This window comes from Urtica dioica, chromosome 1 (assembly GCF_054948205.1).
Source record: "Urtica dioica subsp. dioica isolate 48M chromosome 1, U.dioica_male_clone48M_v1_H2, whole genome shotgun sequence".
Lineage (NCBI taxonomy): Eukaryota > Viridiplantae > Streptophyta > Magnoliopsida > Rosales > Urticaceae > Urtica > Urtica dioica.
In genome coordinates this window covers 10674953-10702477 of record NC_142756.1, presented here as the reverse complement: position 1 = coordinate 10702477, position 27525 = coordinate 10674953, and the positions used below count along the sequence as shown (strand labels likewise).

The 27525-nt window shown below is 35.9% G+C and overlaps 3 protein-coding genes across 5 annotated transcripts; all 3 read left to right on the top strand.

Annotated features, from left to right (window-relative positions):
• Positions 1-10024: 10024 nt before the first annotated feature.
• LOC149407159 (aspartyl protease family protein 2-like) lies at positions 10025-12102 on the top strand. Its single transcript, XM_089611557.1, has one exon. The coding sequence runs from the start codon at positions 10244-10246 to the stop codon at positions 11828-11830; it is 1587 nt and encodes a 528-aa protein (XP_089467683.1). The 5' UTR covers positions 10025-10243; the 3' UTR covers positions 11831-12102.
• Positions 12103-17046: 4944 nt separating this feature from the next.
• LOC149407158 (large ribosomal subunit protein eL20-like) lies at positions 17047-19109 on the top strand. The gene is made up of 4 exons (XM_089611567.1): positions 17047-17162; positions 17260-17375; positions 17573-17636; positions 18548-19109. The coding sequence occupies exons 1-4, from the start codon at positions 17148-17150 to the stop codon at positions 18887-18889; spliced, it is 537 nt and encodes a 178-aa protein (XP_089467693.1). The 5' UTR covers positions 17047-17147; the 3' UTR covers positions 18890-19109.
• A 712-nt stretch (positions 19110-19821) lies between these two features.
• LOC149407157 (ATP-dependent caseinolytic (Clp) protease/crotonase family protein) lies at positions 19822-23880 on the top strand. 3 transcript variants are annotated; one of them, XM_089611545.1, is made up of 16 exons: positions 19822-20147; positions 20423-20485; positions 20569-20652; positions 20743-20811; positions 21305-21368; positions 21477-21550; positions 21747-21830; positions 21927-22011; positions 22102-22187; positions 22305-22426; positions 22522-22582; positions 22701-22799; positions 22891-22992; positions 23071-23112; positions 23223-23329; positions 23580-23880. In XM_089611545.1, exons 2-16 carry the CDS (start codon positions 20459-20461, stop codon positions 23626-23628), a joined length of 1155 nt encoding a protein of 384 aa, XP_089467671.1. In that variant the 5' UTR covers positions 19822-20147; positions 20423-20458; the 3' UTR covers positions 23629-23880. The 3 variants fall into 3 exon arrangements, with proteins under 3 accessions (XP_089467671.1, XP_089467663.1, XP_089467654.1); XM_089611537.1 differs by having other exon boundaries at positions 19822-20151; XM_089611528.1 differs by lacking the exon at positions 19822-20147 and adding an exon at positions 20253-20323.
• Positions 23881-27525: the final 3645 nt, after the last annotated feature.

Below are 27525 nucleotides of genomic sequence, written 5' to 3'. Positions count from 1 at the left end.
CTTTTATTTCTCTCATACTCTCTTAATTTGCGTTTTTTATAATATTTTCCACACTGTTCAAATCCCCTTCCTTATTCCAAGAAATAGTCACTTCCTAAATCCTAAGCTGATTTTGAATATTTTTTAATTTTTTTTTTTATCGAAAGCTGGTTTTGAAATTGTTTATACGTTGATTGTAACTATTGAAGCCAAACCTTACGTGGCATTGCGTGTTGGTAATGCAACAAAATGCACCTACTTCAATTGGTGTGTCAAACTAGGACTCTCTCTCTCTATCTAGCTCTTAATCTATTCTTTGCCCATATTCAAACCCATCATATACATGTATGAGTTCCATTAATCTTACTTAAAAAAAGGTCCATTGTTCTTTAATTACACGCATCAATTTTGTAACATAATTTTATAAAATTATACCCACAGATATGACACTGATCACTCAATAAATGCTTACCACAAGTTTCTAGTATCTTGAGATTTATGCAAATAGTGTCGAGATTTATCCTCCTCCCATGTGTTTAAATAAAAAATATTACTAAGCAACACAAAAACATTCATAAATTGAATTTCGATCATGAATAAGCAAATTTACTATTTTTCGTGATATTTTCAAAAATGTTATAACATGAAATAAGTTAGTAATTTAGCAAATTATAGAGAATAAATAAATTGTAAGTAAAGAAATAAGGTGTTAGTAATCCAGTTCGGCCAATCGTGCTTACTTCTGGAGAGATGATACTCCCGATGAAAAAGAATATTTCACTAGACGATAGAATAAGTATCACTTTGGACAACCATGGATGATCAACTTTCAGGTTTCATAAACTTCAAAATTACCTTAGTGATTTTTAACATAGGCTCCTCATGTGTTTGAACTCTCATCTTTTTCCACTCACACATTCTCTCAGTGTTTCAAACAACGTTCTTACCACTATGTGTTTTTATATTAATCATAATAACACCAAAACAACTCTATGACTAAGCTCTAACAATGACTGTCAATATCACATAGTAAAATGCACACCTAGGACCCAGTATTTCGGCGGTGATGACTGCAGGAAAATACTTAGATGTGTAACCCTACCAAAAAGGAGAAACACTCCTTATATATGACACATTCCAGCTGAGTGTCCTTGGCTAGGGTTTCCCAATGCACTTGGTGAATGCTCATTGGACGATCGAAAAAAGCGCGGAATCATATAAGACAAAAAGCCTATCTTAAAAAATCCACGTCATAATACTGACGTGTGAACCAGACATCCCATGTTATAGGCTGATGTTTTCAACATCATAGAGAAGAACAATTTTACCATAACAAAAACAACCAATACAAAGTAATAACATATCAAATAACAAGAATGTGCGAATTTAAGATAATAATGAACTAGCCCATCACTTGGTTTCTTCTTCTTCAATTAAGATGTGACCAAATTTTGTGGTTATGATCAATGTCACCTTCAGAAGACTTGAAAATAAAAAATAGGTCACTAGCTTGGAGAAAAAAATTTGTTACATGATTGTAAAAGAAAATCTCAATGTTGCCACGCCAACAATGGTGTGATCGTAATTAATGGTTATAAGCTCTTTGATCGGCCTTGGGAGATTGTAATTGTATAACGATATCGAAGTTATCCGTAAATCATGTATCCCAAATTTTCTAATTTCACAAACTACTAAATACTCCACAAAGAATCATGTATGAACTTGTGGAAGTATCATGGGGTTCCATATCAAAACTAATTGACAATGAGATGAGTAACACATGACCTTTATAAACTTTTTTTAGTTTTCATTTGTTTTTAATGTTGGATTCCTAACAGAATTTTTGCGATCGTTACCTCGAGGGACGGAGCCAGACTCGGTAGCAAAGAGGGTTTATTTGAAAAAATAAAATATCATGAGGGGCTAATTTATAGTTTTTTAATGTTAAAAAAAATTGAAAAACTAAAAAATTAGGTAACTAACCAATTAAAACGATTGAAAATTGCTATATAACAAACGTTTCATAAATCTTAAGTAAATAGCCATAAGATGACGTGGTATTCTAGGTTTATCCATTCATTGAAATAAAAAATGAGTATTTACGTCAATTTACACGTGTAAATACATGGACTAGACTATTTACCTAAAATTTACGAAACGTTGACTATATAGCAATACAAAACTGTAAATATGATTATATACCTTGGCAAAAAAAAAAAGCATATAACCTTTTTGGAGGGGGGCTATCCTTGATTACCACAACTATCGCCACGATCTTAATATTATTACCGGTTGATTGAACCATCCTCGTCATCTTCCCTACAAAGTAGTACCTAACATTCATGCTCTTAAATCTTAGTTTCCTTATTTTTTTTTTTGTCTATTTAATTATTTTTCAATTTTGCGTGAAGCAAGGCAGGATTGACAACAAGTAAATTATATTACGGTCGAAAATTTGTGTATATCGTCGGAATAATAAATAAATAAATAAAAAAGAACACCGTCTAAATTTTTGGTAGTCCATGTTCAGGGGCGGAGCTACGTGGGGACCAGCGGGTGCACGGGTCCCCACTGGCTCGGGACAAAAAAAATATTAATAGGCTTAATTATAATTATTAAAAAAATTAAATAATGCATATTAATAAATATAATAGGTACACTAATAATATCACAAAGTTGTTGCAGCTTAAATGGTCAAGACTTAAGGGAAATGTTGGCAGTGTCCCAGGTTAGACGAAAATTTGTATTTTTTTTTTTTAATACAAACAGCAGCGTTTTTAAGAGAAAATGCCAAAAAAATATTCATTAACAAGTCTTCTTTCATCTTCAATGTTAAAAAAAATTCTAAATAGCAACCATACACTTTTTTTTTCTTCTAGTTTCTCATTTCAACTTTTCTCCTTTCTTATTTATCATTAACAAGGTAAATGTTTAATATATGATTCATATGTGCATTCAGGGCCGGCCCAAACTCACCGGGGGCTCTAGGCGATTCAATATTTTGGGGCCCTATAATACTAATAAAAATTTAAATTTTCAGGGTAAAAATGTAAATTTTTTAAAAAATGGGCCAAAAGTGTAAATTTTTAGGATAAAAATGTAAATTTTCTTAAAAATAGGCAAAAAGTGTAAAAATTTTGGGGCTCATCCACATATGGGGCCCTAGGCCTGGGCCTAGCCCGCCTTAGCCCAAGGCCGGCACTGAGTGCATTGCTCATTTTGTATTTTTATTATTAGAGTTCTCTAATATTTTAATGTATACCATGTGTTTAATGAAAGTCTCAAATGAATTTTTTTTCTCTAATCATTTGGTGTTGATTTTTTTATGAGTATAGATATGGAGAGATATTTCAAAAGAAAATAGTAGACTCAACAACGACATTAATAGAAGAACACGCTAAAAGTGCAAAGAAGAGAAGTGAAGATTTGGTGCTCAATTGTTAGATTGTTCTCTCGATATGGTTTGAGCATAACTAGTCTACGGGGACAAGGTTATGATGGAGCTAGTAACATGCAAGGAGAGTTCAACGGTTTAAAAGCACTTATTTTGAAGGAGAATCCAATCGCAAATTACATCCATTGTTTTGCTCATCAACTTCAATTGGCACTTGTTGGCGTGACAAAAAAACATGTTCAAGTTCTAGAGTTTTTTTGTGTGGTTGCTAGTGTGGTGAACGTTGTTGGAGCATCATCCAAACGCACCGACATCCTCCAAGAAAAGCAAATTGCTCACATTTCTCAAGCATTAAAAAATGGAGAGATTGAAAGTGGTCGAGGCCAAAATCAAAGTCATTATAGATCGTTTTGATAAATTAAAAACCCGTCGTGGAAATATGTAATACTTTTATCATCGAATTGGATATTTTTATTATATATTATGTATCTTTAATTTTGTTTAATTTTTTTTTTGGTCCCACCTGAATTCAATTCCTAGCTCCGCCACTGTCATGTTGATCAATTTTTTATACGATGGACATGATTTTTGGAGATATTTTTCCATGCACACGATTATAACTATTTTGAAAAGGATCACATGTTGTTCACAGATTTTGGGACATCGAGCAAATCTGTATGACGGCTAAGTTATGACGGCTAAGTTATGATACTAACAAGTATTGACGTGTATGATCAGCTCAATACATTTGAAAACAGTAAAAACATTTTATAATATTCTTTACAAGCCTGGGTTTGTCACGTTTTATAATACAAAAAATTAGGTAAATAGCCAATTAAAATATTTGAAATTACTATATAATCAACGTTTCATAAATTTTAAGTAAATAATTATAAAGATGATGTAGTTTAATAAATAAAAGTGGTTATATATCTATAAATACTATTGATCTAAAATTTACGAAACGTTTATTATTTTGCCATGTAAAATTGTAAATGTGGCTATTTACATACTATCGGAATTTCGGATCTTATCAAGTGTGATCTCGCTATGATAAATTCTAAGAACGTGGCCATAGATTGGACTATGAATCTATATATTAGTATACCCTTGAGCACCACGTTTCATGTCAAAACATGCGTACACATCTAATTCTTAGACCAATAAACTCTCCTATTAGAAGTAATAAAACTATTTATATTTTTTGCATACAAATCCATGTAAGATTTTGAGACTCGGTCAGTAGTCAGTTAAATACTGATGCAAAAGGCTAAAGTCCATTTTTTTTTAAGATATATTGCTATTATAGGGACTCGAATTTATCTCATCATATAAGGGACGAGGGTGTTAATTAGCTGAGCTAGCCCTTTTTTATCGGCGTTAGTCTACGATTTCCAATTCCCATATAATAAACCTTTATTTTTCATTAAATAAGAAGTTTTAGATAAAAGTTGTTTAATAATAATATACTAGATAAAAGCTTTCCAAATATACTATTTTGACAAGATTAATTAATTAAAGTGCTAACAAATATTATTTGCATAGTGATTCATAATTCACGTTTTTTTAGAAGTTGAGATATATTTAAAAAAATGAAAGAAAAAAAAAAAGAAAAAAATCGGGACATTTATCATTTGAAAACTGGAATCTGTTTGGTTTGAAAACTTTAATTATCTTACCGTTATATTTGGAAGAATTTTATATAACACTCTGATTGTCAATATTGTGATAAATTATTATCTATTGTTTTCATAAATTAAATAAATGTGTTTTGCTATTGTTATTAAATTTGCTATATTTATTTTGGACATCCACAAGAGGATGGTTGTATTTGTCTTAGCTTATTAAGCATGTTTTAGTTTTTTTCAAAAAATTCAACCGTTTTAAAGTATTTGATAAAAATAATTTTTAGTAAAAATTGAAAAGTGTTATAGCAAAATATAGAATAAGATTGAAAAGAAAGATTTTCGTAATTTTTGGGAAAAAAAAACTGAATCTAAAAGCGTTTTTTTAAAACAAAATTATGTCAAACAGTGTCGATATCTCGACAGATGAATTATTTTAACACCGGTGAACGTCTACTTCACATACCTCGTATATCACAAGTAAACCATGGTAAATCTTCGAGATGATGTACTCCTACAAGAAGGAATAACCAAACTCTAAAAATAATTGCGACCATTTGTGGAGAAGGCATTCACGACTTGAGAGGGAGACTGGAGCTAGGGTAATGAAAACAACCACAATTTTTTTATTTTATTTTTTTTATGTATTTTCTCTCAAGAGGATCTTCTAATGAACTTTAATTGATTTAACCCAGTGTATTTAAAAATAGTAAAAAACATAAAAGTAGAGAAAAAAATAAAAAATAAAAATGAGAAAAACATAGAAATCATGTACCATTTTAAAACATAGAAATCATTTACCATGTATACTGAAATACGGTACTCTCATTCGGGACTCGTTACAGAAATCATTTACCATTTATACTGAAATACGGTACTCTCATTCGGGACTCGTTATAGAAATCATTTACCATTTAACAGAGAGAACACCATTTTCATCACGTTTTTAACAGAAGAAAAATGATTAAAGGCTAACCTTAGCTAGAATCCGGTTCCACACAAAGAGCAAACTCATATATAGAAACCATGGTCTGCCGAATTCTAAGCCTTTTACATATTTTATGAACTGACTATATTAACAGACCTAAGAAATCAAAGCACAAAAATAAAACGTTAATTTAAATAACAACACTTAAAATCCAATAACCAAGCAAAAGCACAAACACTAACCGCGTGTTTCTCTTTGTAGTAGATAATTTTTCTGGGTTATAATTACAAGCATATAATATTCATAGATGTGAGGATTCAAAATGAGTTGATCATGGCAGACATTCTCTATTTAATTCTACACTATGTTTTTGGTCGCATCACGTGCATTGAGGTATAGTCAATAAATTTTATGCCACTTTCCATGTATTCCGTTCAAATGAGTGTACACTATATACCCTATATACATTACATTCTCAAACAAAATGCTATATAGAAATAAAATTTTAGTTTGGTAACACTCTTTGTAAAAAATTACGTTCAGTCTTGACAACGTAATATAAAATCTAATCCCACATAGATGTGATATGCTTGAAGTTCTTTTTCATCAGGCCGTGCGAATGTGATACGTCCAAAGTCGATTGTATCGTCATTACTTTGATGAGAAATGTTTAATTACTACATTTTTGGGCCATAATCTAACATAACATTCCCCTTTAATCTCTAATTTTATGTACCGAATTTACCTTATAAATGAAGAAATCATGTTCTATCATGTTTTCAATCCGTGCAACTAATTGCTTAATTCTCAACTTTTATGTTGGAGCAAATGTCAACATATTGAGTTAGTCCGGTCTTCGTATGGATTTCAGACAATGCGGAAAAAGAAAGTGTTTTAACTATATAGTGTTTGGCGGAGATGATTGTTACGAGTCAACTTCGAAGTTTTGAATGTCATATCATGCTTTGTGCACAAACTATTTAGGAAAATGAGAGTCCAAACTATCAATCAAAACTTCAAATACTCACATATTTGTGATATCGAACGTACATGTACATGACCGAAGATATCAACTAATAGACAAAAAAAATAAGACTAAGAGCTTACCCCAACAAAAATTTGATGGTGTAGTTTAAGGAATCCACCCACCGATATACCTCATTTTCGGAGAGATTTTAAAGTTTTGAGACGGAACAGAGATAAATCAAATTCTAGGTGTCCGAACAAAGATATATTTGCTACAATGGAGGTGACATTTGCCTCATTATCGAGTGGGAACATGCCTATTGAAATCATTTTACATCTGTTTTTACACTATTGGCCAAAATTACATACTTATTAGAATAAATCCTAGGGGGCATGCATTTCTGCATCCCATGGGGGCTTGAACCCATGACCTCTCCGTCGAGGTGTGTGTGGGATTACCGTTAGACCAAGCTAGCTACCACAATCATTTTACATCTGTTCATTGTATTCAAAAGCAGTAGATCATAGTCGTGCACACATCAATAATGTAAAACATTCACCATAATAAAATTGACCAAAATTCCAACTATTTATAAAGGGAAATAAATTACGTCCTAATTACCATAGTTTTATATTGTGTTTTTCAATAAGTAAAATAATACTTAAAAAATTGTATTAGTGGTTCTTATTTTTAGAATGGTTAGGTTATAATATATAATTCATTAATTTAAAAAAAAATGTGGTGGAACAAAGAAGCTTACGCAAAAAAAAAAAAAAAAAAAAAAAAAAAAAAAAAAAAAAACTTCTTGCTTACTATTAGAGATCAAATAGTAAGCAAATTTTTATTCGATTCCATCTAATTCTGTACAAGATATCAACTTATATACAGCTGGGTTGTTTGACATACAAAGAATAAAATCTAGACTAACAAACGACACATACAAGCAAAGTTAAACGACAAGCAACAAAGCTGAAAATCAGAACTAAGACTAACAAAAGACTTCTTGATGCTCCAATACACCCCCTCAAGATGAACTTTCTTGAAAGTTTATCTTGGAATGAACTCGAAACATAGAAGATAACAGCTTGGTGAAGAAGCCCAAATGCCGGTGATGCGTTCGAATCAGTATAGCCAAGAACATCCACTCCGACAGAGAGCTGTTTATATTCTTGAGAAACTAAGGCATACGTCTTGTATATCCGAGGAAGCGGAACCAACATGAAGCAGCAGAAACTTGACCAAGGTTTTGTGATTTGGCTTGCTCAATTTAATCGAGAATCACATAACAAATTCTAACGTGAAAAGACAGACTCTGAACGCCATAGTAGTACACGTCCACGAACAGCCTTCTTGAAGATACGATCAAAGCCCTGAACGCCGCGAATTCCCAAGCTCTCTTCACCACGGCAGCGCTGATTCCCGCCCGGGTCCACGTCTCCAGACCGCGGTTGAAACACAGGAAAAAAAATGGACATTGGAAATTGAGAGTGAGATCGGCGACGGATCTACGTGGCTTTGCAGGCGAGGTAGGCGGACTGAATCTGGATGGCTTTGACACGGCGGGACTCGCCGGAGAAGAATCTAGATGGCGTTGACACGGCGGGAAACGCCGGAAAAGGACCATGAAGGCCAAGGCACGACGGGACTCGCCGGAGAAAAAAAAATTGATGCTTGACGCAGCGTCTTCGTCAACCTTTATTGATCGTGAAGATCCATCTGAACTTCGAGAATGGAGCGTCGTTCACTGGAATGAGAGAATGTAACGCCACCTCGAATCTTCATTGGATCGAAAGAATAAGCTCTCCGTCGATGAGATTCCAGATTCTGCCGTGGAAGCACGGGAAGGGAATCGGATTCTGCAATCGAGAAAGGAGAGAAATACAAACCTAGAATCGGATTGAAAATAGGCATCGCCAATCCAATTTCCTTCGAGGTTTCTTGGATCGTCATTGAAGAGACGATGAACAAGTAACGAATCTCAGAATTGGGGACGAACCGAAAATCTGAACCGTCCGACGCAGCTCCGACGATGAAGCTCCTCCGTCATTGAATCGATCGGAGAGAAGAGCTTGAAACCGAGAAGAAGATGCAATCGGAATCGGTAAACTCAGATGGCGCGAAAGATTGCTCTGATACCATATTACATTTCTAGGATTTGAGAAGATGAGAATCGAATCTTGAGATAACAAGCTCTGTTCATCAACGAACCAGAGAAGAAATTGTATTCGATCTTATTGAAAAGTTACATGATGCAATGCTTATATAGCTGAGAGAAAAGAAAGAAAACGACTAAAACTAAGACTAACTAAGACTAAACAAAACGACACAACCAGATATAATAGACTATTGTGTACCAAGGTTAAACGACATATGAACTAAACCTAAGTTCTAATACTTACTCTTGTTTGCTTTTAATTTAAGTCATGCGTATAATTCGGCAAATAACTTAAGTGTCTTATTAATATATATCATTGACTATCCATCTCTGTATGCTTTAATTAATTCCTGATATTGGTTTGAGATTATAATCACACTACTTAAAACCATTTATTAGGGGGGAAATGAAGTCAAACTCACATAGTTATTTTTTCTCTCTTTTAAAGAGCAAAAAAAGGGTTTATATAATAAGCTTGCTTCCTTTTATGACTACAGTGCAATCTAGCAGGAAACTCTGTGGAAAAAACCAAACCAAGACCAGGTAAACCAAAACGTTTAGAATTAATTTAACATTTCTTCGAAAGAAAAATCAATTTCATTAATAGGATAGCGAAATCAAATTTTAAAAAAACACCCTTCCTTTATATTTACTTTTCCCTTTCCTTTTTTTTAATGAGAAAGTGTAGATGTCACCTTAAATATCACATCCAAATAGTAAAAGTGAGCCAAACTATTATTGTTATTCTACCCGTTTTTTAATGAAAGCTTTGTGCAATTCTCAAAAAAAAAAAAAATTATTGTTAGCTGATACGTATAATTAAATAAGCATTCATTCATGTATATATATAATATCGTCTTTTTTTTTTAATAGGCTGAGAAACCGCGTCTTTGAATACCGCTATGTCAATATTGAACAAAAGAAGAAAATTTTAAAATAAAAAATATATAAATAAAACAGGCTACTTTGACACACATACATTTTCCCTCTCTTCCTTCTTATATAAATTCTTTCTGAAATAACCAAACCACATTTATTATATTTCACTCTCTTCTCATCCTTCATTTCCCCTCCAAAACCTCTCAACTCGTTTCAGACCAACAATAAAATAAATAAATAAACAAACTCAAAAACAGCGCTTCGTTTTATTGATGCAGGGTTTTTCCGGTCATAACCAAACGAACAAAGACACAATATGGGTCTCGGAAAGTCAATGATCGTTCTTCTCATCGTCTTCTTCTCCGGCGCCACCGCCGCAATCGCCGTCGCCGGAAACCACAACGGCTCTTCCGTCCCGAACATCGAATTCCCCGACCACGCGACCTTCAACTCCGGCGCCGATTGCTCTGATCACACCCAACCAAAACCACCGCCTCAACAACAACCAGTGAAGCTCCATCTCCGCCGCCACCGAGCCGGATCCGATTCTCCGAGAGACTCCGTGGTGAGCTCCACCACAAGAGACCTCTCCAGAATCCAGATTCTCCACCGGAGAATCTCCGAAAAGAAGAACAAAATCAAGAGCACAGACGCGAACAACCAGAATCACCAGAACCACCACCGCAGCCTCTCTAGCTCGCCGGCTCCGTCGCCGGAGCCTCTGAGAGAAGACCAGACCAATCCGATGATGATAGCGACGCTGGAGTCCGGAGTCGGATTCGGCTCCGGCGAGTACTTCATGGACGTGTTCATCGGAACTCCGCCGAGACACCTCTCCCTAATCCTCGACACCGGAAGCGACCTGAACTGGATTCAGTGCGAGCCGTGCCTCGACTGCTTCGAACAGTCCGGTCCGATCTACGACCCTTCCGCTTCATCCTCGTACCGAAACATAACCTGCTCCGATCCCCGTTGCGCCCTCGTCTCGCCGCCGGCCGACCACCACGACTGCCGCCGGAACCTACCCTGTCCGTACTACTACTGGTACGGAGACTCCTCCAACACCACCGGAGACTTCGCCACCGAATCCTTCACCGTGAACCTAACCACCTCCGCCACGTCATCGTCATCTCCGTCGGCCAAGCGCGTGGAGGGAGTGATGTTCGGCTGCGGGCACTGGAACCGCGGGCTGTTCCGCGGCGCCGCCGGGCTGTTGGGCCTCGGCCGAGGCCCGTTATCGTTCTCCTCTCAGCTCCAATCTCTGTACGGACAGTCCTTCTCGTACTGCCTCGTGGAGCGCGAAAGCGACACCAACGTCACCAGCAACTTGATCTTCGGCTCCGACGGAAACGACCCGAAGAGGAACCACACTTTCACGGCCTTGGTCCCGGGAGAGACGTTCTACTACGTCGCGATAAAATCCGTCCTCGTCGGAGGAGAAGCTCTGGAGATTCCGGAGGACACGTGGCGGCTGAAGGAGGTGGACGGGTCGGGCGGGACGATAATCGACTCGGGGACGACTCTGAGCTATTTTGTCGAGCCGGCTTACGCGGCGATCGAGGCCGCGTTTGTGAAAGCGGCGGCGGCGAAGAGGTACCGGAGGACGGTGGTGGAGGATCTTCCGCTGGAGGTTTGCTACAACGTCACCGGAGTCGAGGAGATCGAGCTGCCGGAATTCGCCATCGAGTTCGCCGACGGTGCGGTGTGGGATTTTCCGGTGGAGAATTACTTCATCCGGGTTGAGCCCCGAGAGGTGATTTGCTTGGCGTTGAAGAGCGCTTCGGGTTCGGGGATGAACATAATCGGAAACTACCAGCAGCAGAATTTCCATGTTCTGTACGACACCAAGAACTCCAGGCTCGGCTACGCGCCGGCGAATTGCGCCGATGAGGCTTTGAGATGATGATGAGGATATATGATCGTTCATCTTCATGAGTATAGTAGTTATTTTTTTTTCAAAGATTATTCTTATTTTTTTTTTTTTTTTTTTAACGAATTCATTTGTTGTTTTTGAGGATATTTCTGATGACCGGCAGTTTGGTAGTTTACTTGCCACACGCACCGGTTTTTGAGAATATTCAAAGCTTTAAACCAAAAGAGAGAAAAAAAAGCTTGTTGTACTTGTATATAATAAAGATATTCGAGATTCAAGAATGTTATTTTATTTTTATTTTTTTCTTCTTCATGATTTTCGATGTTGAGCGGTTTTGTATTATGGTTTGTGACTATGTTAATGAATTGTTATAATCCTGTGACGAAGTCTTGGCTGCGTTGAGAATTAATTAATTAGATGTAGAAAGGTCAAATATAATTAGGTTTTTCGATTGTAAGAAGGAATAATTAGATATGGGACCTAAAGAATTTTAGTCAATTTTAAGGGGCTTTGACCATTTTTGAAATTAGTACTAAAATGCTAGTATAGGCTTACAGTTACACTGCAACTCCACTTTTTATTATTCAATATTATTTTTCACCTAAAAATTGACATGGATTGAAATAAATAAAACATAATGGTCTTCTAAAAAAAAGGGGGGCATCTGTCCAAAATCCTAAAAATACCATAATATTAGTTGATACTTAGACATGTATCATAAGCAAGGATCGAAATACCATTACCGTTACCGTTCCGAGCTTCAGAATTTACTAGTAACCCCTGGTACCGTAAATGAATATCGGAGAAAGCAGGAAAAAAAAAAGAAACTGATACCGTTGAATTTACCGTTACCGTAGAGGAATACCGTCAAATATCGTATTTATCGAGGGGAATCCAGAAAAGAAATATACAAAAAACATACAAAATATGTAGGATAAAATTCATAAAATTAAAAATAGTGTACAATGTTTCAACACATTACCAAATTACAAACACAACAAAAACTAAGTTCAATAGTTGCCGGTTGGTGGGAGCGAGCGGCGCTTTTTTTCTTATTGCAGTGATTACTCCTTTTTTTTCGTACATATCTTCGATACATACGTCAGGTTCAACACAATCCACCAAATACTATAGTTCAAATTCACAACATATTCACAAACCTTAACATATTCCCGGATCTAAAGTTCTAAACTAACATATTCCCGGATCTAAATGAAAATTGAAAATAATTCATAAAAAATTCGGAATAAAACAATAATGGTTTTAAATATATGATTTTAACCATAATCATCACAAACTAACAATAAATTCAAAGATTAATTCGGATTAATAAAAAAAAATTAGAAAACATGAACACAGAGTCTAACATATTCTCGGATGTAAAATAAAATTCAAAACAAATCAATAAGAAATTCGGAAGAAATCAATAACCAAGTTCAACATAACCATAATTATCACAAACTAACTAAAAAATAACAAAAGAATTCGGATTAATGAAAACAAATAGAAAACATGAACACAAACTCAAAATCAACACTAGGTTCATGTTCACAACTACCAATTTATACTTAATCTTCAAGAATTATCAAGAAATTTAAAAAAAAAAAACTCAAATCATCAAAATACAAATTCACGTCGGTAAGCTCACCAATACCAATGCTTTCCGGCGGTATATGGAGAAGTTTGGCCTTCGGAGCGTCGGTAAGTTGTCGGGAAGCTTGGAAAGTGGCGGAATTCCGGAAGATTTGCACTGGGTCTCGTCGGTTTTTTCGGAATCACCGGAAAACTCCGGTTTTGGTCATTCCGGTGCCGGACTCTTCAAAAAAAGGGGAACCGGACTGGTTCCCGTCCGGTTTCCCCGTAATTTAAATCTATGATCATAAGTTTAATTGTCGTTTAAACATTGTAAATATATATATATATATATATATATATATATATATATTATAAAAAAAAATTGAAATTTGAAATACATATTTTATAATTTAAAGGAGGCAACGCATTTAATTTCAAAGAGTCACTTCCTATGTAGATGTGATGCTATTCTCTTTAGTCCATTGTCATTTAAGATCTTGATGTGTACTTCTGATCTTTTTTTAAATTTATCTGTGGATCATAACGAAACGTTTGTGTATATTGGCGTAGACTCTATTAATGATGACCTGGTAGCCAAGTTATTAAGATTTATACACAATCTCTTGTACCTGTACTTACCTACCATATTTGACATCTGTATAAACGACAATAAACCAAAAAAACGACTCGAAATATCACACAGCACAGCAGCCTTCATTACGTTTTTCAACTACTCGATAGCCATTTATTGTGTTTTTTCATTCTCATTCAATGCCAAGAGTCATGCTTTTTGTGCTTATATATTTATGTATTTGTTTATTTATTTTGCCTATGCACTATTTCGTGTTCAAATTTAATAATAGTACGAGGTCCCTTTTGCACGATGATCCATCACAATTTCAATTTTTTTCAAGTCAAAAACTACAATTTCCTCTAGGATACGTTCATAATTTGGACTTGGATTTTCAATGCTTTGAAACTGCATTTATTCAAGTCCATTGTATTAGTGGCCGTAAATGGAAGAGAGTGAAGTTGCTTCCTTTTTCTTTCTTTGAAGGACGAGTTAGAAATTCGAAGTTGTGTTACTTCCTTCAGAATCTGCATAATTTGTCTAATATATAACTTCCTTATATTAAAAAAAAAAAATTAAACTTTGACCAGTTTTTGCCTTCCAATGTGGTTATTTAACCAAGAGTTATTAACGGCAAAAATACTCAATATTTTTTATTTGTTGCAGTTTAATACCAATTTTTTAAAAGTTACGGAAAAAATACTCAATGTTACAATATCCTTCTACCGTTACTATTTGTCTGTTAAAATGGATGGAAAGACACATATAAACCATCTAAATGAACAAAACTAAAAAAATAAACATCATATTTTTTAATATTTAGAAAAATTAAAAAAAAAAATGCTCACTCTCTATCTTTGGTATAAATTATCTACCCTTGTAACGCATTTTCATTGATTTTAATACTAAAAAGCTTGAATACTCTTTATTTTTAAATAAATTACAAATATATTAAAGTAACAATAAATAAAGAGCTAGAAGCAATTTATTTAATTTTTTAATTTAAAATTATCTATTTTCTAAGCATTAAAAGAATTAAAAATTAATAATAAATAAAATGCTATTAATGTGAAGTTTGCCACAAAAAAAAAATCGTATATATAGATATACATGCTCATGGCGAGGAAAGAGAGGAGAGAAGAGGATATAGAATTTTAATTTTTTTTTAACTTACTAAAAAAAAGTTAATTTTATTTTTATTCTAATTCATTTAAATAATTTACTTGTGTCTTTTCATCCATTTTAACGGAAAAGTAGTAACGGTGGAAGAATATTATAACATTTAGTATTAAATTGTAACAAATCGAAAATATGGAGTATTTTTACCGCCAATAACTCTTTAACAAATGGACACCTTTACAATAGTATTGCATGTATCACTTTTATGGAACTTCTTTGCGAGGGAACCGTTAGCTACATTCATGTATTTAGAGCATCGCAAATACAAATATATAATTAGAGCTCTTCAATAAGACATATTTAGTAGTGCATATCACTTTTATTGGACTTTGCTTAAGAAGTTAAAAAAATGAGATTGTAAAAAGTGTGCAGTGTATCTAATTCAATAAAAATTCAGATGTGCATTTGTTTTACAAATCGATCCTAAATAATGAATATGTATAAGTTAGAAATTTTGTTTTCTTAATACATTTGAATTGTTTTCTTAAATTCAATTTAATTATTTATTTTACTTTAAGATGTAATTTGTTGGCGTACAATTTTGTGCTATAGAGTAAATGAATTTTCGGGTTTCATGATGACTAAGCTTCAGGTCGAAAAGTAATTGGGTCTGTCCAGTACCAGCCCGTTTTGAGGAGAATAGTGAACTTTTAAGGTTCAGCTCGTAAAGAAGCATGAGCTCGTCGAATTCGGAGTCCGTCTCTTTGCATCTGTCTTTTGCTGCTTAGCTCTAACTCACTCTTGACAACTTAGCTCGATCGAGCTCATGACTAACGACCCATGGATGAATTCAATGGGCCAACCGCATCTCCGGTACAAAGACTAATTAACCACATCTCCCTCGAATGTCATGTTCATATGATATTTTTAGAAATTATGGGAATAGCTGTCGCATTTCGATTAAACACATGAGATATATATGAGATTTTCTTTTTATTTAACGATTAAAAATGGGCAATGAATGAAGAATTATTTTTTCAAATAATTTTTTTTTTGCCATTTTGATAACCAAAGAGAGATTTTAATCATTAAAATGAAAATGGCGTCGTACATGCATGCATCAAGAATTGTGTCGAGCCGTAAACAAGATATGATTTAAAATTTGTGAAAATTGTAAGTGATCGTTTTTAAAATATATCGTACAAATAGCGCGTCTATATTTTACTACGCAAACAATGTTTTTTTTTTTTTAAAGTTGTAAACAATTATTATTTACATAATTTGAAATATTATTTTGAGTCCTATTTAACTTAACTTTTTTTTATTGTTGGGAAAGTACAAAAATAACGTTTTCTTTTTTGTAAGTGTAACATTTTTCAAACTACAAATTATTTACCTTAAAAATAAAATTGTACAAAGTTATCTAGAGGCCAAGACATTAAACAATTTTTATATATAAAAAAAGACTCGAGTATCAAGAAGAAAATGGCTATTTTTGTAGTAAAAAAGTTTAACCATATTATTTTTGTAATAAAGTATAAAAAACGGCTATGGGAAGCAATTTCCACTTTACTATTTAGCTTACGATTTCTGAAATAACACTTTACATTTATAAGGAAAATATCTAAAATAACTTTTTACACCATTAAAATGTTACACTAACCCAAGCTTGCTTGGGCCAAGCCTAGTGGTAATACCACTCTCCTCCCAAGGGGAGGACGCGGGATCGAATCCCGGCGGGCGCAATGCCCACATTTAATTAATTCTGGGGTGTGTTTGTGTGGTTCTAGAAATAGATATTTATATTTGTCCAGCCCCCCATATTTGTAAATATCCGATCTTGTATCATTGGCTACTTATAAAGCCCTCCCTCAAAAAAAAAAAAAAAAAAAAGTTACACTAAAGAGAACACCATTTATGTAATATCCCCATTAAAAAATCTACTCGGGCCTGAAAGTGTATAAAGAACAAGGCCCAAGAACATGAACTAATAATCGTGTCGTACGAGCGTAGTAGGAGAAGAGGGATTAGGGTTTTAGTTGGCAAACCAAGTGCAAAGACAGTTCGTCTCCTTTTTTCATCATGGGTGCTTTCAGAGTATGGATACACTTTCTTTGTTCGAAATTTCATGTTTGTTTGTTTGTTATACGATGGGTTTTGATTCTGATCGATTGTATTCTGGTTGTGAATTCAGTTCCACCAGTACCAGGTCGTTGGCAGAGGACTTCCCACGGAGACCGATGAGCACCCGAAGATCTACAGGATGAAGCTCTGGGCCACCAATGAAGTCCGTGCCAAGTCCAAGTTCTGGTAATTTCTTCTTCTTCTTCTTCTTCTTCTTCGTATCATGTTTTTGTTTATTATATGTTTATCTCGCATTTTGATTCGAGGAAGGATAGACGGAGAAAACAGAAACCTAATTCGTTATGTTTTGTTTTGCATTTTGTCGAATTGAAATTCCTTTTTGAGGTGAAGACTTTGTAATTAGGGTTTGTTTCATTTTGTAGGTATTTTCTGAGGAAGTTGAAGAAGGTCAAGAAGAGCAATGGGCAGATGTTGGCCATCAATGAGGTAGTTACTTGTTTGTGTTCTTATATCACAATCTATATTAGCGATTTTTTTTATAGCGTCTTTGGTTTAGACTTAAAATTTGGTTTAGACCTGAATTCTTTATGCTTTGCCAAATATTATTTATTTTGAATTAATAAAAAGTTTTAAAAGGTCCGGCTTTTATCCCTTAGAAAAATACCATGGCGGTCTCTATGCTAGTGGCGGTGGATAAGTTATGGGTTTTAGTTTCATACACAGTGTCTGAACTCTGAAGTGATAATGACAATATATCAGTAGAAAATGTCGAGCTTATTTCCCAAAAACTTGTGATTGATTAGTCCAACATCGGGACAAGAATAGGTGGTTTTATACTTGAAAGATCAAGTAATGTGTAGGATTGTATTGCTGTGGATGATGCCAATAGGTAAATGATGTGTTATTCTTAGATGGATGATGTAGCTAAATAGTCAATTTAGAGTTATGAATTTGCAAAATAGTCAAAATTTGTCTTAATTTATTGAAATAGCCAAAATGTGCATTAATCTGTTTTCAAATTTTTTTTTGATCCCAAGATTAATTTTTTTGAAAGTGATAAATTACTTATAATAATCGTCAAAATTTTTAATCTTGGCTGTCAATTTTCTTTTTGAAAACGTAAATTTGACTACTTTACTGAAAAGTTGAAACTTTGGTTATTTTACTAATCAATGAGTTTTAAATGACTATTTTGTACAATATTTCCTTCTTAGACCCAGAAAGGTAACTTGTTATTTTTTTATTTTGTTTTTTCTTGTTTAGAAATATTTTTACATAAATAAGTTTCTTGTAATTTTTCTCTAGTTGTAGATCAGTGTAATTTTTCTAGAATAGTGAAACACATAGTGATCTCTCCGTACCAATTTGATTTTCTTTTAACTCTGGGTCGGTGGCAGATCTTCGAGAAAAACCCGACAAAGATCGACAACTACGGGATATGGCTTCGGTACCAGAGCCGAACCGGGTACCACAACATGTACAAAGAGTACAGAGACACGACCCTGAACGGGGCCGTGGAGGCAATGTACACGGAGATGGCGTCCCGGCACAGGGTGCGATTCCCGTGCATCCAGATCATCAAGACCGCCACGGTGCCGGCAAAGCTGTGCAAGAGAGAGAGCACAAAGCAGTTTCACAACTCGAAGATCAAGTTTCCTCTGGTTTACAAGAAGATCAGGCCTCCCAACAGGAAGCTCAAAACCACCTACAAGGCCACCAGGCCCAACCTCTTTATGTAGTACTACTATCTCTTGCTTTCTTATCTATTTGCAATTTTTTGTTTTTCGTTTACAAACTGCTGATCAGATTGTTAGTGGAGTTTGTTTTATTTTTCCTGGGCTCGTTGAAGAAAACATTTCATTTTGTTACCCTTATTCTTAGTTTTATGAGATATTAAGATGATTTTGTGGTGTTTTTTGTCCTCCTTAAAATGAATGTGTTTGGGTTTACTTGCTGCAACTCCAATGGTTGGTATAAGTTCTGTTCCAACTTTTCGACGGAGGGAATATTGTGTTCATATTTTAGGGAAGAAATTGAAGGAGTGGATTCCTGATTGTCGAAGATAAACTGTTTTTTTGTTTTGTTTTCAATAATGATATTTAAAAAAAAATCGTTTTGTTGCCCTATTTGTAGTTTTATGAGATATTCAAGCAAAAAAAAAGGAAAAAAAAGAAGAAAAGATATGAAGATTCTTTTTGCTCTTAAAATTAAACTTTGTGGTGTAAAGCTCATGATTTTAAAATTATGGGCTTTTGCCGTAAGACCACCAAAATTTTAAAACCCGGTTTAAACTTGGGTTTTTGCATTTGTGTCACAAAGTTGTCAAAATTGCATTTGTGTCACGTATTTACATTCGTGTCATATGTGCAAATTTCAAATTAATCTCTCTCATCATTTAATCTTTTTATTAGTTACTCCATGTCTTCTGAATTTTTACAATACCTCATTAAAAATCACTTCATCTTTCGCTAAAACTTTCTAAAATTTTTGCGTGTGACTTATTTGCAATTGGATTGCCAATTTGTGACATATGATGCAAATACCACTTTAAACTTGGCCAAGGTACTGCTATGGCAACGCAAATGTTGTCAAAAGCAGCATGGTTATATAAATTCTTGTATGAAATTGGGGTAAAAAAAAAAATACAAAACTTGTTCTCATTTGCATTTCCACCCATGGGCATCTCATATAATTCTTGATTTGCCTTTAGCTGTCTGTAATGGAGCTGCGTCTTTATCCAAATTGTCGGATTCAAATTTGATTTTCATGTACTATAATTTAATTAACTATTTTATTTTGGTGGAGAATGGAGATATGAAAAAGAAGGAAGCGAGTTTCTCCAATATTAACAATACGAACACCACCTAACTCAAGTACTCAACAACCCCCGAATCAACCAGCGATAGTATACGTTTTGAAAAAGAAAAAAAAAACACAGGAAACTGATGACCACGTTGTCAACTAATGGCCATTCACTAGTATTCTTTTCTTCACGTGGTAGGTAAATCACTCTCTTTCTCTCTCTCTCTCTCTCTCTCTCTCTCTCTCTATATATATATATATATATATATATATATATATATATATATATATATATATATATATATATATATATACCTAACCATCACTTCTAAGTTACTAGCTATTTTTAGTCTTCCGATTCCGAGTCATAGGTAGTTTATTTTTCGTTTTGCTCATGTTCTTCTATTCCATCAAACTAGAATACAGGGACTTGCTTATTGAGTGACGTTTATTGTTTGCCGTGCGCGCAGTTTGTTAAAAAGTATTGTTCTTAGTGGATAAGAAGAATGGCTACACAAGTTGTCAACGAAGAGGTAAATTAATTCATTTGTTGTGCTAATCTGCCGAGTTAGTCTCTTTTAGCTCACACGAAAAATGAGACATGAAACTGATTTAGGTTGTGATCGGAGAAGAAATTGGGGGAGTGAGAGTGATCACACTGAATCGCCCACGTCAATTGAATGTCATCTCACCAAAAGTGGTAATACGTTTGAAACACCTAATCAACTATTTGTTGCTGGTTTTTTTTTTTTTTTTTTTTTAACTTCTTGATCTTGCAAACAAAAAAAAGGTGTCTCGATTAGCGGAGTGCTTGGAGAAGTGGGAAAAGGATGAGAAAGCTGAGCTTGTTATCATCAAGGTTGATCATGAATTTTCATCTAAGATTGCTCATCTTGACTACGATAGTAACAAATAATAATAGAAGTAAAAAAAAAAAAAAGTTTACAATGTCAAGTTTTTTAAGGACTGTCAAATATTTCATAGATGTTGAACTTTGGCTATTTTATAAAAAAAAAAAAAAAAAAAAAAAAAACTGAAAACCTCATCATCTCTTTTAAACTTAAAAATATGGGTCCAATGGCTATCTTGCCATATGAAACACTAGAAATTATCAAATAACCAACGTTTCGTTAATTTTGAATAAATAGCCACGTAAATCTATTTACGCTAGCAAAATGATAAAAAAACGCAGAGTAAATTTCTAGTAAATATGTGTAAATAATGTTGGTTTTTTGACTATTTACGAAAAATTTACAAAACGTTGGTTAAAACGCAAACGCTTATGTTTATGTGGCTTATATCGCTAAATTTCTATAAAAATATTGAATGCACCTTTTTTTTTATCACTACAGGGAGAAGGCAGAGCTTTTTCGGCTGGCGGCGATTTAAAAGTGTTCTATGAAGGAAAAACAAAAAGTAAACTTTGCAGAACCGGAAAAATAATATTACATATATTCTGATTACTTATTGAGGAGAATTGTGTGGTTTGTTTGCATAAACTCTGATGAATTTTTTATGTGGCAGAGGATTCCTGCCTTGAAGTGGTCTACAGAATGTACTGGCTTTGTAACCACATTCACACATACAAGAAAACCCATGTAAACATTTCTGATTACCGTTTTCAATTCTAAATTCACTGTCAAACCTTATAAATAACGTTGAGTCCATTTATCTTTCTTATGTGATGTGAGATAACATTCTAAGACTATCTTCATATTCCTCTCTCCCATGAGAAAAATACACTGTTAGATGGTAGAGAAGTAGTACTTATTACACGTTGGTGTTGACTACTAGGTGAGTCTTGCCCACGGGATAGCAATGGGTGGCGGTGCATCGTTGATGGTCCCGATGAAGTTCTCTGTCGTCACCGAAAAAACCGTGAGCACCACTGAAGCCTTTTTCCATATTTTTTTTTCCTTCTGTTTATTAGATTGTGTTTATATCCATCACATTTTTTTTTTCTTCGGAAAACAGGTGTTTTCCACTCCAGAGGCGAGCATCGGGCTTCACACTGATTGTGGCTTCTCGTACATTCATTCTCGCCTCCCTGGCCATCTGGGTAAGCAAGATCTCCGATAAAGAGAAACGTCTTTTTATTTTATTATGTAATCGTCTCTATTAACCATTACTGTGTTGTGTCTCAATGCAGGAGAGTATTTGGCCTTGACTGGTGCGAGGCTTAATGGTCAAGAATTGGTTGCCGCAGGATTGGCTACTCATTTTGTTCCTCTTGAGGTAAAATAAACTGGAAAAATGACATAATTTTTTCTTCTTTACAAACTTGCTACCCATTATCAATCATGAAATGTTTTCTTTGTTTAATTTTTTTTTTTTGTCGAATTGTTTCTCTAGAAATTAGCTGAGCTAGAGAACCGTCTGGTGAGCTTGAATTCTGGTATCGAGGAGGCAGTCAAATCAGCGATCGAGGAATTCTCCGAGGAAGTTAAGCTTGACGAAGAGAGTGTCTTAAACAAGTAAGAAAACCGAATAATAAAAGCGTTTAGTTATCATTTCAATTTTAACGGATTTCGTATTAACTGATCTATTTCGACTTATGTATATGTTTCAGGCAGTCAATAATTAACAGGTGTTTTTCCAAAAATACAGTGTCAGAGATTATTGAATCATGTGTAAGCTCTTCGGCTTTCTCTTTCTTTCTTTCTTTCTTTCTTTCTTTCTTTCGTTCTTTCTCAGAGCTGCATAAGGATCGATCATATAAATAGATACTAAGTTGGTTTTTAATTTCAGGAAGTGGAGGCGAAGAATGAAGGAAATGGATGGTTAGGTCCAGTTCTAAAGGGGCTAAAACGGTCATCTCCAACTGGTTTGAAAATAACACTCAGATCGGTGAGCGCTTCACGTATCTTTTTATTCATTGTAATAGTATTGTTTTGGAAGTTTATGCTTTTGTTTATCTCTTCAACTTGCAATTGCCCAGATTCGTGAAGGAAGAAAGCAATCATTGCCTGAGTGTCTGAAGAAGGAATTTAGACTAACAATAAACATATTGCGTTCTGCGATTTCCGGCGATGTTTATGAGGTGATTTTCTTGCTAAGATTACAATTTTACAGTCTTATCCGATAAGCTAAGCTTTCCTTTTTCTTTTGATTAAAATAGGGTATTAGAGCTCTCACTGTTGACAAGGATAATTCACCCAAGGTATCTCTCTTTCACTTTATTTTTGATCAATGGATATTGATTGATTGGCTATGATTTGTCTTTTTTTAGTTAGTTAATTATTTTAACTTTAAAACTCTACTGGACTGTAGTGGGATCCCCCAACTCTAGACCAAGTTGAAGATGAGAAGCTAGACCAAGTATTTCAGCCTTTCATGGAAGATTTCGAGCTTCAGATTCCGGAAAAAGAAGACTGCAGGTAATAACATTTACTCTTCTTTTATGGAATCTTGTGTTAGGATCCAAGGAATATAGGATTTATAATAATTATAGTAGAGAATTCAAGCTGCTATTCTATAAATAAGAGTCAATATAGTAGAAGTAATTCCTTCTTGGGAGAGAAGCATTCCCGTGGAAAGTCCAGAAACTATCTCTGTGTTCTGAGTATTTGAACATTTATTTATTTATTAAAGTTTAATAATTCGCAATAATTTGTTCATTTTTTTTAGGTGGGATGGGAAATATGAGAACTCTGGTTATGCGAAGGTGGCTCAATAAGCACGCATTGTCGCTTACTTGTTCATCAAGTTTGGAAACTGTCTTTCTACACTGTTTATCTCAATAAAGACGGGGAATTAGGCTTAGGTTTGTTTCCAAGCGCAATATTTTACTGTGTCGACGAGTGCAAAATTGTGTTGTAATGACAGTTCTGATTATGGAATGGGATCATGTGGCCACTGCTCATTTTTTAACTAGACAATTTCAAAAGAATTAACCAAATGCAGGGTTGTTGCTTATCATTTTCCTATATGTACAATTCCTTATGTATGACAGTTGCTTTTATTTTGTTGATTTTTAGCAGATTGTCTCCATGAAAGTGGATCTCCATCTTCTACTGCCTTCACAAAAAAACAAAAATACCCGACAAAAACAAGTGGGGGTAAAATGAACAAATCAAAATTAGTTAAAAAAAACCGAACAAAGCCTATACTTAATCAAGGTAGTTATTCCAACGTTAAGCCAAAAAAAAAAAAAAAAAGAAGACTTGGTGTGCTAAGAGTTTGATTTACAAAAATGCAACTTTGGAGCTAAATCCATTTGCGTCAACATTCTCTTACCTTCATTACGTCCGCACAAGAACTATTCTCTGCTTTCCATATTTAGGATTTTAATTGAAACCTAAAAAACTAAAGCACATAATTTGAAGAAACAGACAAATTTTCTCGATCAACACCCAAATATTCAAAGGATGAATCTAAGGTAGCCCTTGGACCGAACGTGAGTTAATAAGTAATCTACCTACTCTCAGAACCCAGTCTTTTATCTTGATGGAGAACGAGTTTCTAGTCTTCCGCTACCTAAAAATAGAAGTTTCTTCGAAACCTATAGCTCTGTGATCAAGTCATTCACTTTGAAAGTGATATCCACATATTGGCGGTCGTTTTCAAGTGGGATATCCAGCAAATAGGTGTAAACAATGCATTCCAATGGAGTGCTCAGTGAAGAAGTGTAAACCCATCAACCTGAAGGATGTAAAGATCACACTCGTCCAAATCATGTATGCAACATGTACAATGCCCTCTACGGGCTCAAACAAGCTCCAAGAGCATGGTATGAACAACTCAACTCAGCTCTACTCAAATGGGGTTTGATCAATTCTACATCAGACAACTCCTTGTTCATTTACAAGAGACAAGACAAGTGTATCTACATGTTAGTGTACGAAGATGACATTTAATTTGGTCACAAGGAATGACTCTCAACTCATAGCCAAGGCCATAACTGATCTTGACAAAACTTTCATTCTGAAAAGTCTTGGGTCAATCAGTTATTTCCTAGGCTTTGAGGCAATTACAGATGACACGCAGCTTAAACTAACTCAACACAAGTATCTAAGAGATCTTCTTCACCAGACCAATATGTTGAAGTCAAATGCAACATATGAACGCGCTTGGTTGTGGAGCTGGGTATTGCTCTTGATGGCTCAAGTCCTTGTTTGTTGAGCTGGGTATTGCTCATGACCCCGATCCCTCGATCATATGGTGCGACAACATGGCAGCTAGCTCACTAGCTTCGAGTGTTTCACGCTCGTACGAAGCACATCGAAGTCAACGTACACGTTATTCGAGAAAAAAGTGACTTCTCAACAATTTGAGGTCCGGTATATACCCATAACTGATCAAGTCGCATACATTTTCACTGGGCGTTGACCAAACCTCAGTTTGTTTACTTGTCGTCCAAACTCAACATGATTCCCTTAGTTTGAGGGGGTGTGATGTGGCAATCCTACCTGCATCAGCATATAGGATTATACCTGTTAGAATAGAAAAGGAATCCAAGGACAATAGGCAGCTGTAAAATATAATTACCTTTTACATTATTTTTCATGTATTTTCTTGTAACCCTAGTATTCCTTATTTTGCCTATATAAGGAAAGTATCAATGAAAGAATAATCAGAGATGTTCATCATTCATTTCTATTGATCCTATAATTTCTATATGATATCAAAGCTTAATATAGCTCAAAAAATTGGCAGAACAGAACCCAGAAATCAACCAAGAAGTCTTGGACCCTATCCCACAAAACAACCCAGAAATACCCCAGCAAAATCTACCTATCATAAACCCTGGCCATCAGGTCCTCACAATCAGACTCTCTGATTCAAATTACCTGTTGTGGCGTCAGCAAGTCTCAGTTGCAGTTAGAGGTCATGGCCTCACTGCCTTCCTCATTGGCTCTGCAAGACGACCACCAGAGACCCTAAATGGGCTCCCAAACCCTCTTTTTGATCGTTGGGAAAGACAGGATCAACTCCTAGTCTCCTGGCTTCTTGCCTCCATCAGTGAAGGTGTTCTAGTGACCACTGTTGGCCTGAACACTTCTCACGAAGTATGGTCAGTTCTTGAACAGGCTTTTGCAGGTCAATCAAAGGCAAAAATACTGCAGTACAAACAGCAGGTCCAAACAATGAAAAAAATGAGCCATGACAATGAGAGAATACCTTACCAAGATGAAGACATGTATGGATTTTCTGGCATCTGTAGGTCACAAGCTCCAAGAAGAAGATCAAGCCCTCTACATCCTTACTGGCCTTGGGAGTGACTATGACCCAGTTGTAGTCTCTATCACCACCAGATCTGAGGCGTTCACCACCAATGATGTTGGCTCGCTCCTTCTCAGCTTTGAAGCTCGGCTTGATAGGTCCTCTGCAACAACTCAAGACTCATCTATCCCAAGTGTTCATCTCACCACAAATCAGAGAAAGCCAAACGCCGTCAACCAAAGCTCAGGCAACAATTTTACCTCAGGGCGCGGCGGACGTAGAGCCAGCAGAGGTAGAGGTCGCTTCAATCCAAACAATCGCCTTCAATGCCAGATCTGTGGTAAGCAAGGCCATTCAATGAACAGATGCTACAATCGCTACAACAACTCATACATGGGCAACAATGGAGGAGAAAAATACACCAACAACAGTGGAAACAACAACAGCACCAACAATACCTTCTCGGCACACAACCCATCTGCCATGGCTGCCATGTTCTCCTCCAACGATCAAGCTGCTGATGAAGCTTGGTACCCAGACTCTGGAGCAATGAACCACGTTGTTGTCGCACGAAAATGAACAACTATTGTATACCTCGGGCGGTTCGATCCAAGGCCGGACCAAGTGATCGCACCCGGGCCAAAAGTGTGAACTCGAAAGTCTCGAGCTAGGCTTTCTCCGATCAACCCGCCTCTCGGAAGAGGGAATGGGTGAGGAGGAGGAGTGACCGTGCCTTGTGTATCGGCTGCCTACGTACCCGTGTGTGGGATCAGGTCAGAACATAGTTCAAGCATGTGTGACGCAGTGTGAGGCGCAGAGCCTTGGTGGAGAAGCGTACTCGATGAAGGAGACGAGGCGCGGAGGAGTCCTCGGCGGCGTCTCAGAACTTTGGAGATCGTGCACGCGTCTAGCGTGTTAGACGTGTTAAGGGACTCTAGTTGAGAACCTTGGGGGCGTGCCTGAGCACCAGAGGGCGTTCGATCGGAGGGAGCGACGTCCGGGAAGTCTCCGAGAGTGCTTCAGAACCTCTGAGAACGAGAGAGACTTGTGGGAATGCTTCAGGCCAAAGATGGCATCAAGAGAAGCAGAGGAGAGCGAGAATTCGAGCGTATCGATAGGAGATGAAGGGATGGCCTCCCCCTCAGTGAGAGGGGGCTTATATAGGTGTTTGAGGGCCTTAAGAAGGTCCTTCGTCGTCCATGTGGGACTAGGGGCGCGCACCTCTTCAAGTGGAGGCGCACAAGGGGCAGCGGCGCACCATGCGCGGCGCACGACCCGCGGCGCGCGGGCTGCGCCGCTCTGCGCGTGGCCCAGCTCAAGTCTCAACTCGAGGGGCTAGGCTCGACTCAAGGAGTCAAGAGTTTGGGCGAGGGCTTGACGGTCGTCTTGTGATGGAAGGCTTGCCGCTCTT

What these genes read in the sequence shown, in the direction of transcription:
- LOC149407159 (XM_089611557.1), top strand. Translation starts at nt 10,244, where the DNA reads ATGGGTCTCGGAAAGTCAATGATCGTTCTTCTCATCGTCTTCTTCTCC.
- LOC149407158 (XM_089611567.1), top strand. An exon ending in CGTGCCAAGTCCAAGTTCTG is followed by an intron (nt 17,376 to 17,572) that starts GTAATTTCTTCT and finishes TTCATTTTGTAG; the next exon opens with GTATTTTCTGAGGAAGTTGA. An exon ending in AGATGTTGGCCATCAATGAG is followed by an intron (nt 17,637 to 18,547) that starts GTAGTTACTTGT and finishes GGTCGGTGGCAG; the next exon opens with ATCTTCGAGAAAAACCCGAC.
- LOC149407157 (XM_089611545.1), top strand. Translation starts at nt 20,459, where the DNA reads ATGGCTACACAAGTTGTCAACGAAGAG. An exon ending in CTGAGCTTGTTATCATCAAG is followed by an intron (nt 20,812 to 21,304) that starts GTTGATCATGAA and finishes TTATCACTACAG; the next exon opens with GGAGAAGGCAGAGCTTTTTC. An exon ending in TTTCCGGCGATGTTTATGAG is followed by an intron (nt 22,993 to 23,070) that starts GTGATTTTCTTG and finishes TGATTAAAATAG; the next exon opens with GGTATTAGAGCTCTCACTGT.